The 15,989-nt window shown below is 42.8% G+C and overlaps 1 protein-coding gene across 1 annotated transcript in view; it reads left to right on the top strand.

Moving 5' to 3' along the window:
* SERINC5 (serine incorporator 5) overlaps window positions 1–15,989 on the top strand; it is a 102,956-nt gene that overhangs the window by 63,372 nt on the left and 23,595 nt on the right. Inside the window, exons 3-5 of the mRNA XM_040622140.1 lie at window positions 9,210–9,388; window positions 9,889–9,971; window positions 11,650–11,743. Coding sequence (XP_040478074.1) covers window positions 9,210–9,388; window positions 9,889–9,971; window positions 11,650–11,743 — 356 coding nt within the window. The remainder of the gene's footprint in view (window positions 1–9,209; window positions 9,389–9,888; window positions 9,972–11,649; window positions 11,744–15,989) is intronic.

Genomic DNA, 15,989 nt, shown 5'->3' on the forward strand with positions numbered 1-15,989 from the left:
CCATCTCACAATCCCTGAGACTGTGACCTGAGCTGAAGTCAAGAGTCAGCCGCTTAACCGACTGAGCCACCCAGGCGCCCCTTGTATTTTCTGTCTTTATGGTAATTTACATTTTCCTTGGCAACAGGCATATAATTATGTATTGCTGTGTAATCACAAATTAATAAAATTTAGGAATGATCCTTGGACCCCTGCATTTGCCATTAGGTTTCTTGAAAGAGAGCATGGGTAAAAAACCCACTGGCTTCACTTCCTGATGTGTACACAGACCCTGGCTCTCTCCTCAGCCGTTTGCATTCTGGCTTCTGCTCCCACTGGCTCTAGAGAATATTCTGATTCGGTGTCCCAAATGACTGTAGGCTGCCAAACCCAGTGTTACTTCTCAGTCCTCTTCGCATTGGCGGTATTTGACACTGCTGACCGCGCTCTGCTTCTGGAAAGCCTCTCCTTCCAATTCTTGTCTTCAGTTCTGTACCTTTTCAGTTTCTTCCTTGAGTTTTTTCCTTCTTCCCAGCCCCTCAATACTTGTATTCCCCAGGGTTCTGGGCCGTGTCCACCTCCATCCACCTCCATCCCCCTGCCCTCCTTCCCCAAATTCCTCTTGGAGTTTACTTCCTGCCCTTGAATGCTCCTCTGCCCTTTCTGCAGGTCTACCAAACTTTATGTCTGGTCTGGCTCCCTTCCTGGAGTGCCACGCGCTTGCTTAGCCACCTGCTCACGCTTCCCCTCCACACAGGTACCTCCAGTGCAGTTTTTTAAAAAAAGATTTTTATTTATTCATTTGTCAGAGAGCGCACGTGGGTGCACACACAAGCAAGGGGAGTGGCAGGCAGAGCCAAGTAGGGAGCCCACCCTGGGGCTCAGTCCCACGACCTGGGATCATGAGCTGAGTTGAAGGCAGACACTTAACTGACTGAGCCACCCAGGCGCCCCTGCAGTTTGCTTTTAAATGAAGTATTGCCCCACCACTTTGAAACTGCTCTTTTATGATTCCTGTTTCCCACTGGTCATCCATTGGATCAGCTTTTCAAGCTAGAAACCAGGATTCCTACACCTGAGTTCCTCTGCTTCTATTTGTAGGCTTACCCCAACTCAGCAAACGGGACCTACCCATTCCCTGGCCCCATGCCCCAAATGCTTTGCCTGACTGAAGAGTTACATAAGTTTTCGCTGGGATTGACTGACTTCTCATTCAAGACCGGTTACTGGCATGGTTTAGTTTGTACATTGCACCTTTGATGTTAACCAATTCTCTTACAGAGATTGACATCAGTTGGTCGTTGTGCCCTTTGTGTGGAAGATCCCTTCATTCCGTCAAAATTAGTCAGCCCTCTGGGAATTGTCTTGTTTGGATTGAAAGCTTTTTGTTTACAGTTGGATCAGAGTTGTCTTCCGTCTAATCAAATTTGTGGCTGCTCGATCCTGATGAAATGCTTGTGGTGAAGGAGTTGTGAGCGCTCATGCTTGTCTCGTCTCATGCTTCTGAGATTCAGCAGAGTTACCGTTGGGAGCATTGGGTTCCTGATTTCAGAGGTGACGGGGTCAGATGAAACTAGACTGTGTAATTTAGTTCCTCTTGTGGCTTTTAATAATGAGAGTTGTAGACTTGCCTCTTAAAAGTACTTAGAAACCCGCACAAAAGAGAAGCAGGCATTGGTTGTTGGTACTGATTTTAAATCGTCCCCTCCCATCCCAAAAAGGGCCTCAGAGGAATGAGCCTATAGGTGGTCCCCAGTCCCCAGGAGCACGGAAGCTGGCCTCAGGATTCCCCTTTTCATAGCTCCTCTCCCTCGGTGGGTAGCAGACAGATGTCACTGGCACGGACCTGTTGTTCCACAGAGAACAACAAATCGTCTTAGGAAGTTTGAAGATAAGTACAATTCCAGAAAGAGGAGGGGCAGACAGAAAGAGGCTCTGGTTCTGAAATTCAAGTTCAAGTAAGGGATTGTCAACAGAAGTTGCAGATCCAGTTCTTCTAGTTTTCATGCTGTTACCCTAGCCAACCTGCCCAAAGCTCTCTTGGCACCTTGGATTCCTATAGCCTTCTAAAAATCTGACAGAATGTAAGAATGTACCATTTTCTTATCTCTCCCAAATAACACTTCCCATTGGAGGGGTACCACTCTCATCCTCCTCCTCTCCGTTTCTGTAAGAACCCTCCTGAAGTCTCTACTTGTAGGTTTGCTGCATCTGGGTCCCTGGCCAGCCGGAGCGTTATGTGGGCCTTTCTGTGGCTCTTCGGTGGTTTTTTTATATTTATTAATCTGAGGTAGAAATTATTTGGGGAGCATAGCTAGCATCTCTCCCGTATAGGAAAAATTATGTGGATTTTCTTCTAGCTTCCATCTCTTTGCACTTAATACTTATGCGGATGTTTTGAAAATATCTCCCCTGATTTGGGAGTTCAGATATATATATTTTTTTGAGTGGTGACTATTGCAATATGAATCCTTGGTAGTGAATAGAACATCTGCTGATTTCTAAGATGCTTATTCCCCCCATGTCTAAATCAGAATGCAGGAACCCGTCAGACATTCATATAATGTGCTGATTCCCTCCCCCAAAAGTTGTTTTTATAAATAGATAGCACCTTAGAATTTAAGGAAATTTACTGTGAGGGGGGGTTTGTTTTTAAGTAGGCCCCTTGCCCAGCGTGGGGCTTGAAGACCGAGAGTCACATGCTTTCCCAGGCACCTCAGGAAGTTTACTTAATAGCTATTAAGGATTAGGAACCATGGCAAGCACTTTATAAGGATTGACTGATTTAATTCTCAGGACAACTTCATAAGGTGGTGGCAATATTATTTTGTTGTACAAATAGGGAAATTGAGACTCAGAGAGATTGTGGAATTTGCTCAGGTTAGTAGTGGAGTTAGGTTGGAAGTCTACTGAGTCCTTGTTTATTCTTACTGATAATTTGATGGCCTTGAGTTTGGCTGTCTTGAGGGTTGGAAGGAAACCTCTTGCCCACAGGTCCCTACAGAACCAACATAGATGTAGTGTCCTTGGATGCCCAGAGCCAGACTTAAAGAGGCAACACCCTGAGCAGGCCCGTCGTCTTCACCCAACAGTGTGGAGTCTGTGTGTGATGTGTGTTTTCTTTTTCTAAAACTGGGATGGAGCTTGGAGCAGCAAATATTTAACCAGAGCAAATTCCCCTTGGTAAATTCTATTGGCTTGCTCAACATAGAGGTTCTTTACCTAAAAATACTCACCACTTACTGAGAACTAAATGACTAAGTCACCCACAGAACATAAGGCAGGTCTTAGTACACGGAGCAAGGATTGTTTGGCTACTTTTATTTTGGATGAAATAGTCAGTGCCACATACTCACCCTTTGATGAGCCTGAGAGCCTCTGGGAGTAAACAAGGGAGGGGATTTTGGGGGGATGATAGAATGGAAGTTTAGGCTCTGCTGGCATTAGCATTCTCATTGAAATGGGTATGAGGAGGGTTGGGGGGAGGGGGGAACGAAGGTAAAAGATGGGCTGGTAGAGATGAAAGGGGTACTGACTTGCATGTATTATAGTTGGGGGGAGAGGAAGACGTCAGGAATTCGTTTTGCTGATTGAGTAGAAGAGAGAAGGGAGGGAGGAAAAGAGTCGAATGAATATTGTAGAGCAATAAATCCCATATAAATAAAACAGCCTGATAAGTGAGGTGGTGTCATACCTCCATCAAGATAGCTTTTACAGATTTAAAGCGATAATACCTATTTGTTACCATATTACTTAATATGGGTATAGCTTTTGTTTCTTGCTAAAGGTTCTGAAACATTCACTTTCTGTGGGATCTCCCATTATGTCACTCTCTGAAGAATTTATTATTTATTTTCTATCTATCAATTTATTTTTTTAAGATTTGCATATTTATTTGAGAGAGAGAGAGAGAATGCATGCGTGCTAGCAGAGGGAGAGGGAGAAGCCCACTCGCTGTGGAGCAGGGAGCCTGCCATTGGGCTCAATCGCAGGACCCTGAGATCATGACCTGAGCAGAAATCAAGATGCTTAACTAACGGAGCCACCCAGGAGCCTCTATTATTTATTTATTTTTGAAAATATTTTTTAAATTAAGTTTTTATTTTAATTGCAGCTAGTTACGATACAGTGTTATATTAATTTCAGGTGTATAATACAGTGATTCAGCACTTCCATACATCACCCTGCACTCATTTCATAACAACTGCACTCTTTAATCCCCATCACCTATTTAACGCAACCCTCCCCCCCTCTGGAAACCATCAGTTTGTTCTCTGTAGTTCAGGGTCTGTTTCTTGGTTTGTCTCTCTCTCCTTTTTTTTTTTTTTTTTCCCCTTTGCTCATTTGCTTTGTTTCTTAAATTCCTGACTCACTGATTCTCTCTAGCTCCATCCATGTCATTGCAGCTGACAGGGTTTCATTCTTTTTTATGGCTGAATAATAATCCGTTGAGCATATATGTATGTGTGTACATACGTGTATGTACACGCACGTATATATATGTATACATATATTCATACCACCTCTTCTTTATGCATTCATCTATTGATGGACACTTGGGCTGCATCCATAATTTGGCTGTTGTAGATAATGCTGCTCTAAACATAGAGATGCACGTATCCCTTTGAATTAGTATTTTTGTATTCTTTGGGAAAACACCCAGGACTGTGATTGCTGGATCATAGGGTGGTTCTATTTTTAACTTTTTGAGGAACCTCTGTACTGTTTTCCAGAGTGGCTGCACCAGTTTGCATTCCTACCAATAGTGCACAGGGGTTCTTTTTTCTCCACATCCTCACCAACACCTGTTTTTCTTGTGGTGTTGATTTTAGCTCTTCTGACAGGTGTGAGGTGATAGCTCATTGTGGTTTTGATTTGTAGTTTCCCTGATGGTAAGTGATGATGAGCATCTTTTCATCTGTCTGTCTTCCTTGGAGAAATGTCTATTCTTGTCTTCTGCCCAGTTTTTAATTGGATTATTTGGTTTTGGATGTTGAGTATCTAAAGATTTTAACCCTGTGAGTTTGCTCACTCATGGTAAAACACAGCTAAAAACTCAGACTCCTTCAGAAAGCACTTGCTGACTTCTCTCATTACCTGCATGGGGTTCCTTCCTGTGTCCTCATGTCTAGTTTTTTTTGTTTTTTTTTTTTAAGATTTTATTTATTTACTTGACAGAGATAGAGACAGCCAGCGAGAGAGGGAACACAAGCAGGGGGAGTGGGAGAGGAAGAAGCAGGCTCATAGTGGAGGAGCCTGATGTGGGGCTCGATCCCGGAATGCCGGGATCACGCCCTGAGCCGAAGGCAGGCACTTAACCACTGTGCCACCCAGGCGCCCCCTCATGTCTAGTTCTTATTGTTGTCCTGAAGCAATTTCCAGACCAGACATTCTCACTGGGATGCCCCAGGGTGCTTCCAACCCTATATGTTAACACAAATTCCTGATCTGTTCTTCTAGTTCCACTTTTTGTCCTCTGCCAGCCCTACTCCCCACCAAATAGCACCTGCTCCCCTCCTTCTCTTCATTCTTGTCTTCCGTATAGCCCTACCAACTATGACCTCTACCTACAGAATTTCTGGTCTCCCTGCCAGTGGTTTACTTTCTTCATCCATTACCTGGACTATTAAACCAGTGGCCTTTCAACTTATCCTCCTGCCTGAAACTGGTCACCTTCCCAATCTGTCCTCCACATTGTAGCTTAAATCGTTGTTTTCTCTTGCCTAAGGATGGGGGCCAGACTTCTTAGCATAGCGTACACCTGGCCCCTTGCAACGAGACCCTGAATTCTTTTGAGCTTTGTCCTGTGCCCAGGAATGGTTTTTTTAGTATAAGTATGTCTCATGCAATATTTAGTATCAGTTGTCCCAAATATTGTATGGGGCATTGTTAGAAGGTAGGAGAGGAACAGTAAAGTATTCCCCAAACTAAGAAGGCAATTTTGAGACTGGAAAATGAACCAAGCAACTAGGTATCTTATTGACAGTGGGGGCAAGGCAGGAATGGGGGGCGGATCTGGCAGGGGATAGATCCACAGCAGCTGCACAGTTATTCTCTGCAAAGTCCAGACCTTAGTCCAGATTTTACGGTGTGAGGGGACATGCAGAAGGGTACTATAGTGAGATCAGAAGGTTTGCGTGCACCTAATTGACAGCCAGCATTTAATTAGATCTTGTGGCACCACCTGTGCCTCAGGAAGGGGAAAAACCATGTTATATCGAACAGATTCACAGGAGGCCAAAACAAGCCTTCCCCCCAACCCCTATCCTAGGCTTGGCAGACATTTCTAAGGTATGTATATTAATCTTCAAGGGACCCCAAGAGAGATCATCAAGTGAGGAGTCATTACTGTCAGCACTCCTGCAGACATACTTATACTAAACAATTAGTCATTGTTTATTCAAAATTCAAATTTAACTACATATTTTGTATTTTATCTGGCAATCCTACATGTCTGCTACTTTGTTTTGTAGCCTGTTCAGAAATACAGTAGTGTCTCTCTCTATGCATTTACATCTTGATTGGATCTAAAAAAAAAAAATTGCAGTTGCAGAAACTTTGTGACTACAAAATATTTGACATTTTTTAAAATAAAATCTTTCATATCTATCTCTTCACAAACAAGGAGCTATACTTAATTGGGTCTCAGCAGCAACGCGTTTTTGCCTGAGGCACTAACACGAAAAAACATGTTTTAGAAAAACATGTTTCAGATTAGGGTGTAGTAATGACTATGGACCTTTTCTGAGGGGAGGGAATCCTCATTCAGGAAAATGAACTCTGGTTAAATGTAGTCTTTTTGCTTATGGAAATCTGAATAGCCTCAGTTACTGTTGGTTAAGATCTTTTCTGAGGATAAAACTAAATGGTCATGGTTCAATTTTACTTCCACCTTGTGTCATTTTTTTCCTCTGCAATATTTTTTGTCTTCTGAATAACAGTTACGGTGTGATTTTCAACTTATTTTTTGTTCTGAAGAATGTTCAAATTTAATGTTAATAAGAATGTTATTAACAATGTTAATAAGAAACAAGGTTTTTTTTTTAACCACTGACTAAATCTTTGTTTTCCAACATTAGTAGAAATATCCTGCTTATTCTCATTATGTAAGATTTCTATTATTCTGATAATATGCATAGATTTTACATTGAAACCTTTTAGTTGGACTAGAATAAACCATTGTCAACCTTTATCAGAAGATTAAGACTCATAAGGAATGCCGGTGAATAAAAAAATAAAAGCCCAGTTAACATCCAATTCACAGAGAAAAACACAGAGAGCCATAAATTTAACAGAAGATGTGAACCTTACTTGTAATGAGGAAGATGGACATTGAAACAAGTAGTGTTTTTTATTGTTGGGAAGGAAAATTTTTCTCTACCCTCTAAGAATCTTCTGGCTGGTCTAAAAATTAAATTGACATGGCAGATTAATCTGGGAAAGTCAAACTTAATTTCGTACTTTTGTGGAATCCATATAATCTCATAAACATGAGATTCCAAAGATGGACAAAATGAGGTAGATATGTCATCCTGAACTCTAAGGAGAAGGGGGAAGGGAAGAAAAACAATTCCCAGGAAGATGAAGAGGAGTAAATGTTTGGTAAACAAATGTTTGCTGGGCCATGTAGAAGCAAGGGACAGAGAGAGGAATTTTTATAAACAGACCTTCCTCAATTCCTACTTGTCTACCACACTGAGTTCCTAGTATGCTGTACTTCTCTATGGCAGTAGCTCTCTTCCTGGAGCGGGTCCTCTATGAAATTCTCCTCCCCCCCACCCCATCTAAATTTTTTTTAGGCAATTAGCAGGAAAGGTCAAAGTTTTTTTTGAGTCTCCTGGAACTCGAGTGTTTCAGATCAAAACAATTCACATACCAAAGTGCCTTATCTTGGGGCCATTTGTTCTGAACCTTTACATTATCTTTATTTATTTTTTTTTTAAAGATTTTATTTATTTATTTGACAGAGATAGAGACAGCCGGTGAGAGAGGGAACACAAGCAGGGGGAGTGGGAGAGGAAGAAGCAGGCTCATAGCGGAGGAGCCTGATGTGGGGCTCGATCCCATAACGCTGGGATCACGCCCTGAGCCAAAGGCAGACGCTTAACCACTGTGCCACCCAGGCGCCCCTACATTATCTTTAAATTGGATGTTCAACTTAGTAATATGAGCAGTCTCAGATATTACTGATGAGATATAAATTGGTGCAGTCTTTGAAAGCATGGTTTGACTTTACCACTTGAAACTTTAAAATTTGATTCCATTTCTGTGTCAGCAGTCTATCCCATATAAATAATGGTACGTGTACAAGGAAGCATGCGTAACAGTGTTGATTGAGTCAGTGTGTGTAATAGCAAAAAAACACAAACAACAGAAAATAAAAAATCCTCCCCAGCATGTTCACTGTGGGAATGCTTATCAATTTTGATCTATTCTTACTATAAAATATTAAATAATGGTTAAAAAGTAGACCGGAATTTTATGTATAATTAATAGAGAAAGATCTCCATGGCTTATTGTTAATTGGGAAAAAACCTACTGTAGAACAATATGTAGAGTCTTTCATTTAACCAAGTTGTTTGCTTATTTACTGTATATATGGCACCATACAAGTGTATGTGTATGTATGTGGGTGTATTATGAATGAGTATTGGGGATGGGGACACACTCGTAAACTAATAAAAATACCCACCAAATTGTTAACTCTTCAGGAGAGAAGTGATATTTTGGGGTGGGAGTGAAGGAAGACTTTCACTTTTTATTCTATATATGCATTTCAAGAAAAATATATCCATGTATTTACAAGTATAATTTTTTAAAATTCTAATGCTAGATTTCAGAATTCATTTAGGCTAAGTAAAGGTGAAGTGGTACATTATAGCACCATGTCTTTAAAAAAGATTCGAAGAAAATTAAGAATAAGCCTTTGGAAGTGGGACTTTTTTCTCAGCCTGCATTTCTCTGTGCACAAAGTGCATTTCCACGTTAGATTTTGACTTGTAGGCTGAACAAACACTTCATGACAGCCTGTCTTTACCTGGCTTTATTTTATTATTATTTTTTAGAAGTCTGTTTCTTTGTTTGTTTATTTATGATGTAATCTCTACACCCAGCATGGGTCTCAACCCCGCCACCCCAAGATCAAGAGTCACATGCTCTTCCGACTGAGCCAGCCAGGTGCCCCGTCTTTACCCAGTTTTAAAATGGACAACTTTTTTCTCTTTCCTCAGATTCCATTTTACGAAGATATTTGTAAAGGCATTAAAGCTGGTGACACTTGTGAGAAGCTGGTGGGGTATTCTGCGGTGTATAGAGTCTGCTTTGGAATGGCCTGTTTCTTCTTCATCTTCTGCCTCCTGACCTTGAATATCAACAGCAGCAAGGGTTGTAGAGCTCATATTCATAACGGGTAAGTCTTTAGTCTTCGGGGGCGGGGCTGGGTAGTTTGCCCTTTCCTGATACTTAGGACACTGTTCCTCGATGTCTAGTACTCATCAGACCATCTAACTGCTCTTTCTCTACTGGAAATTATTGACACTGACTTTAGGGAAGGTGGGACTTGTCACCCCTCAGTGGCTTAAGAACTCGAATCCTATTTGTAACACTTAGCACCACAATGGGAGTTGCAGCAGAGACAGGAGTTTTTATTTCTTGTGTCCTGTCCCTACAACACCCCCCCCCCCACACACACACACAAAGTGGTGTTTTACACAATCAGAGGCCACACTGAGTTGGTCTAATTATGGGAAAAGGCAGTCTCCAGTCACTTAATTACTTCCCCTCGATTTGGAAGGAACAGTACCAACTGCAGAAACATGGGCTGCCGTGCTTACCTTCTAAGAGCTCTTTTGTCCTTCCATGAATATCATTTAAATACATTTCCTCTTTTTTTTCCCCCCCCCCTTCCAGCTTTTGGTTCTTTAAACTTCTGCTGCTGGCGGCCATGTGCTCGGGAGCTTTCTTCATTCCAGATCAGGAGACCTTTCTGAATGGTACAGTTGGGGTATTTGGGGTACCTGTTTATTTTGTTCTTACCATTTTGTAAAATCATTGCAAACTGAGTCCAGGGTGCCTTTGGTATTTTGAATTAGTGATTTTCTTGTGGTTTAATAAAAAATTCCCTCCTTACCTGCCCATACTTCTTCCACCCTCTTCTCTTCCTATTCCCGCCTCTCCCCCCACTCCCTCTTGATTGCCCCCCTATTCCCTCCCTTTCTGGCAGGGTCTTACTCTGCAGCCTGGAGAATTCAAATGATAATTTTAAGGGTGTTGGCCTGAAGGGAAAATGGGGCACTTCAAATTTGTTTGAAAACCAGTTTAGCATGTCAGCGTGACACCATCAGCCCTGTTTGAATAGGCTCAGGGAGGCCTCGTTCTTTCTGAGCACTGCCCAGGAAATCCGCCTACACCCAACACCGGGATTCTTAACAGCTTCAGATCTGCCGCAGCTATGATGGGATCAGATCAGAGAGGCTTCCTCCACTCCTACTTCTAAACTTACCTTACGTGAAACTGTATAACATTGAATTATGTCTCTTTCACAGAATTTACCAAAATTAATTTAATTTGAAACCTTTACTCATACCTGAAACAGGGGCCTTTTTTCATAAGAGTCAGGGAGGGGGAAAAGCCTGAATTTCAGTGGTTCAAAGCATTGTTTTAACCCAAAGAATTCATTTTTCAGTTCAGGTAGTAAAAACATTCATGCTGTGTCAGTCCATAAGGAACAGCCCACAGTCCCTCAGATGGTCACTAGGATCCGGCTAGTTTTTAGGGTCATACTAGTTTTTGTTTTTAAGGATTTTATTTATTCCTTTGAGAGAGAGAGAGCATACACTCATGAGCTGGGTGGGGAGGGGCAGAAGCAGAGGGAGAAGCCGGCTCCTCACTTAGCAGGGAGCCCCATGTCTCCATCCCAGGACCCTGGGATCATGCCCTAAGCTGAAGGCAGACGCTTCACTGACCGAGCCACCCAGGTGCCCCTAGGGTCATACTAGTTTTATGTAGTGCTTAAGAAGTTGTATCTAAGTCTTGTTTTTTCCTAAAATGCTGTTAGCAAGTTTTCTGTTCCCCACGGGTACACTTTTAGGTATGAAAACGGTAGATTTAGGATGGGAAGGGGGCCTAGCAGTCCTCTAGTGCAGCTTGGGCATTTTTATAGATAAGCTGTGACCCAGAGGAGTGACCTGGCTCATTCAAGGTTAGAGCGTCCTTGTCGCAGAGAAGTGCATCTGAGTCCCTTCTGAACCTCATTTCCCTACTAGTCTGTGGTGGCTCCCTAGGCAATACAATCTGAAGCCTTTTTACCTCATAATGTATGTGTTTCTACTTTTAAATTGTGGGTCATTGTTGATTTTATGAATGGCTGCCTCTGTTAGGCTATCTGGAGATTGCAGTGTGGAGGTTAAGCTCAGGTGCTGCCCAGCCACACTGCTTGTGTTCACAGTCCAGCTCTGTCCCTTACTGGCCCTGGGGGCTTGTCGATTTACATAGACTCTCGATTTGTCTCATCTGTCTAGTGGGTATAATAGTGGCACCCATCTTACGTGATTGCCTGGAAATTAAAGGTGCAGTGAGAACACAGTAAAGATGGACTATAGTCGTTACTCTCCTTTGAGCTCAACACTGGAACAATCACCTCATCTCTTTTTGGACGGTCTTCTTTTGCAGCCTGGCGCTATGTGGGAGCCATCGGAGGCTTCATCTTTATAGGCATCCAACTCATCCTGCTCGTGGAGTTTGCACATAAATGGAACAAGAACTGGTATGTGCATGTGGGGAAGGTTTCCACGTGAACTCACCCGTTGCTCAGAGAAACGCCCGCGGGACGGTGTCAATGGAGGCTCGACTCTGAGTAGCGCTGGCAGGGTCAGCACCCGCTCACGCTTCAGACGGCTTGCCGGCACTTCCCCTTCACACCTGCTCTTGGGACCTTTTCGTTCACTCCTCTCCCATGCGGTTTTTCTCTCCTTTCTACCTCTCCTTCTTCCATTTCGTTTCTTTCCACTTCTTGGCTTTTTCCCGCGCCCTCTCGCTTCGGCTCTGAGCCGGCCGCTGTTGTGATTCAGCCGCAGGCAGACCCATTGCTGGCGCTTCTCAGCCCTGGCTCCCCGGTTGGAATGGTATGTGCCCGAAAACTTGGGCACACTTAATCGTGGGATTCCACCCTTAGGAGATTAAAAAAAAAAAAAAAAAAGTACTTTGGAGCTGAAAATACACTTTCTGCAAAGTATATGTAATGGAATAGTTGTTTACTTAAATTTTTATTGGTTCCTTCTCTACCTGCCTAAGAGTATAAGGACCCTTTCGTTAGGAAGGTCTGTTGTGCTACCTTAGAGAGCCGTCCTGAATTTAAAAATACAGAGTCTTCCTAACTGCCTTGAACATGGAAGTCACATCCTAGGATAAGTGGGAAATGCCAAACTATTCATAGCTAGTTTTATCTCTTGCTGAGCCACATGGAGGGAAGGACAACTAGAGTTGCCCAACTAAAGGGTCAGCCCCTTGAGTGCTAAGGCCGGTGGGCTCTCTGTGACTCCAGACAAGGCACTTTACTGCACTGCTCACTGTCTTACTTTACTTGTAAAATATGAATGAAGGGGCACCTGGGTGGCTCAGTCGGTTAAGCATCTGACTTTGGCTTAGGTCGTGATCTCAGGGCCCTGGGATGGAGTGTGTGAGCCTCAAGTTCCCTGCCCAGGAGGGAGTCTGCTTCTCCTTCTCCCCTTGCCCTGTGTGCCCTCCCCTCCACTCATGCTCGCTCTCAAATAAATGAAATCTTTTAAAAATATATGAATGAAAATACCTATTTTACCTAGTAAGACTTTTGTTATTTTGTAGATTTTATTCGTATCATATTATTTTATACTGTTTTGGAAAAAAATCAGAAAGTAATGTATGAATTTGAAATTTAATTTTTATTGTGGACAAAACAAAATATATGGTCCAAATTCTTTGAAAATACTTTTCTTTCTTTCTTTCTTTTTTTTTAAAGATTTTATTTATTTATTTGACAGAGATAGAGACAGCCAGCAAGAGAGGGAACACAAGCAGGGGGAGTGGGAGAGGAAGAAGCAGGCTCCTAGCGGAGGAGCCTGATGTGGGGCTCGATCCCAGAACACCAGGATCACGCCCTGAGCCGAAGGCAGACGCTTAACCGCTGTGCCACCCAGGCTCCCCTCTTTCTTTTTTTTAAAGATTTTATTTATTTATTTGACAGAGAGAGAGCACAAGCAGAGGGAGCAGGCTCCCTGCTGGGAGGACCCTGGCATCATGACCTGAGCCAAAGGCAGATGCTTAACCTTAAGACTGAGTCACCCATGCGCCCCTGAAAATACTTTTCATTCTTTTCATTCTGATTACATTCCTCAGCTTGGTAGTAGTAGTAGTTTTATTTTGGTTTTGGTTTTGTTTCTTTAGAGAACAAATCAAGAGGTGCGTGAGTGAAAGGCCAGTGTTATCATTGTATAATTTGGTAAATATTGGAGTAGGTTCCCAAATACTTACAGTCAGTTTTTAAAATGATTACGGCACATCCTAAATTTTGCCTAAAATTTTCAAATGCATACTTCAAAATAGGGAACTTTTAAAATAATAACATCTTCAATAGTGAGTGCCTGATTTGCCCATTAAGTAGTATGTTCTCTTGAGAATACTTGTGCTTCTTCAGTTCTTATTTTACTGTTTTGATTGATTTTGAAGCCATTTGCTGGGACTAATTATTGATGCCAAGTTTTAACAGGCATTTTGGAAGAGTTTGGCTGCTATGAAATCCTTCCAGAAACCACTCAATAAGAGTGGCTTAAGAGCTTTGCAACAAGTGATGTTGCTGTTGTCCCAGTGTTGAGGCTAATACCCCAGCAAAATCCCTTTTGTCAACATATTCATAGTTGATTTGTCTGCCTAAAATTAGGATTAAGCTAGAAAGATCACCAATAATGTATTTTCAGGTAAATTAATCTAACTTACTAGTTGGGGGGGGTATGTTTTTTAACAAAGACTGTTGTTTACAAGGTTAGTCTAGAAAATATAATACATCACTCCTAATGGAACAACCAAAGTGCTTTTTCTTCCCTTTTTTTCTCTGTTTTCTCTTCGCAATAAATTTCTTGAGAAGGAAAAGATCACAGTGGTAGTAGGACCAAGGCCCTGGGCCCAGAAACCAGGAGGCTCCAGGTGTTCGTGCCCCCATTCCTCCAGTTCACTGTTTCCTCGTAGGCATATTACTCGGCCTCTCTGACCTCAGTTTCCACACCTGCAAAATAATATGGTTGCATTAGATGTTTAACATGTTTTATTTCTTTCTACCTCAAATTTTGCGATTTGAAGTGACAATTCTTTATCAAAAATGAAATAGCAAAAAGTAGAAGGTACATTCAGGTGTTTCTCACAAAGACCCAACTTCTGCATGTGCTAGATTGGTAATTTCCATTGTGGTGGGTGTTACCGAGTCCTGAGCCCAAGTGCAGCCAACTCGCCCACCCTGGCGCCCGTGCGCTGGCGTGTTGGCGCACTGTGCCCGTTGTCTGATCCTTTTCTCATCTCCTTCCAGGTGCTTCTTCCCATTTAGTGTTTATTCACATTTCTGGGGAGTAGTTAAGCGTGTGCCAGAGTATAAAGATAAGTAAGTCATGGCACCTATTTGGGATGTCTGCAAAAATGAGCTGTTTTTGCCAGGCACTCAGCAGCAGGAGAAGAGCAGTGAACACAGTGAGGTCCTGCTCTATGGAGCTTACCTTCTCCTGTTGGGGAGGGCAGGAGGCAGGGGTAGATCATGTTTATAGAGAGAGAGAGAGAGAGAGCAGGCTTTGGGGAGAGCAGGGCAGGGAAAGGCTTCATGATCAGGTGTGAGGGAGATAACCACAAGCAGAAGGAAGCAGGGGAGATGGAGGCAGGACTCTGCTGGGCCCATGCCCAGCTTGTTGAGGGGCAGACGGGCATCTTCTGTGCTGCACCCCAGTGCTGAGGGGTGGGCCCCAGAGGTGAGATAGGAGAGGGCATTGGGTCAGATCATGTTGGGCTTCCGGGGTCGTTGTGTGAGATGAAAGGGCATCACGGGAGTTTGAAACAGAGAACATGATACAATGTATATTTTAATTCCAGAAAAGATTAGAGAGGGATAGAGTTGCAAGTAAGGAGGCCTGTGGGAGATAATCCAGGTAAAAGATGACTGTAGCTGCAACAATGATAGCAGTTAGGATCTGGTATGTTCCCAAGTTGGAACTCGTAGACTTTGCTGATGGTGATGAGGACATGGTGGGGGAGGAGGGAGCCAGGAGAGAAATATTGCAGTCAGGAGTTGTTTTCTTTTTGTAAAAAAAAATTCCTCTTCTCAGGGCGCCTGGGTGGCTTAATTGGTTAAGTGTCTGACTCATGGTTTCGGCTCAGGTCATGATCTCAGGGTCGTGGGATCAAGCCCCACCTCCGGCTCTGCGCCCCGAGGAGGGCTCTGCTTGTCTCTCCCTCTGCTCCTCCCCCTGCTTGTGTGTGCTCTTTCTCTCTTTCTCAAATAAATAAATAAATAAAATCTTAAAAAAGAGAGAGAAAGAAAGAAAGTCGTTCATATGCCAACAACAGCCCAGAAGACCAGGGGAGAAACAGTCCCACCTCACCCACACACTGGTCAGCCATGTTCACTTTTTCTAAACGAAGCGTTCTGTTTCTGTGTCATTGATTACCATTTGGCTTTTAGCATTTTTTTTCTTTCATTTCTCAAGTCTCATTTTCTGTCATTTCCTTTGTGTGCCTTTTATGTTAGACTAACTCTGTGGTCATTGAGCGCCTGGCTTGGTTTCAGGAATATGATGGTCATTATCATTTCTGTCTTTCCTCCCTGTTTGTCTCTGGCTGCAATAACTTTTTCATAATTAAAACATTTTAGCTGAGTTGCCTGAATACTTCCCAGTTTTGTGAAAACATTAAGCAAGCTGCTTTCTCTGTGAAGGTTTGTTAGCGTGTGGTTACAATGGGGCCATTTAATCATAAGGCAGATGACAGTGATTCACTCCATG

The sequence above is a fragment of the Ursus maritimus genome, unplaced genomic scaffold, assembly GCF_017311325.1.
Source record: "Ursus maritimus isolate PB19 unplaced genomic scaffold, ASM1731132v1 scaffold_5, whole genome shotgun sequence".
Classification (NCBI taxonomy): Eukaryota; Metazoa; Chordata; class Mammalia; order Carnivora; family Ursidae; genus Ursus; species Ursus maritimus.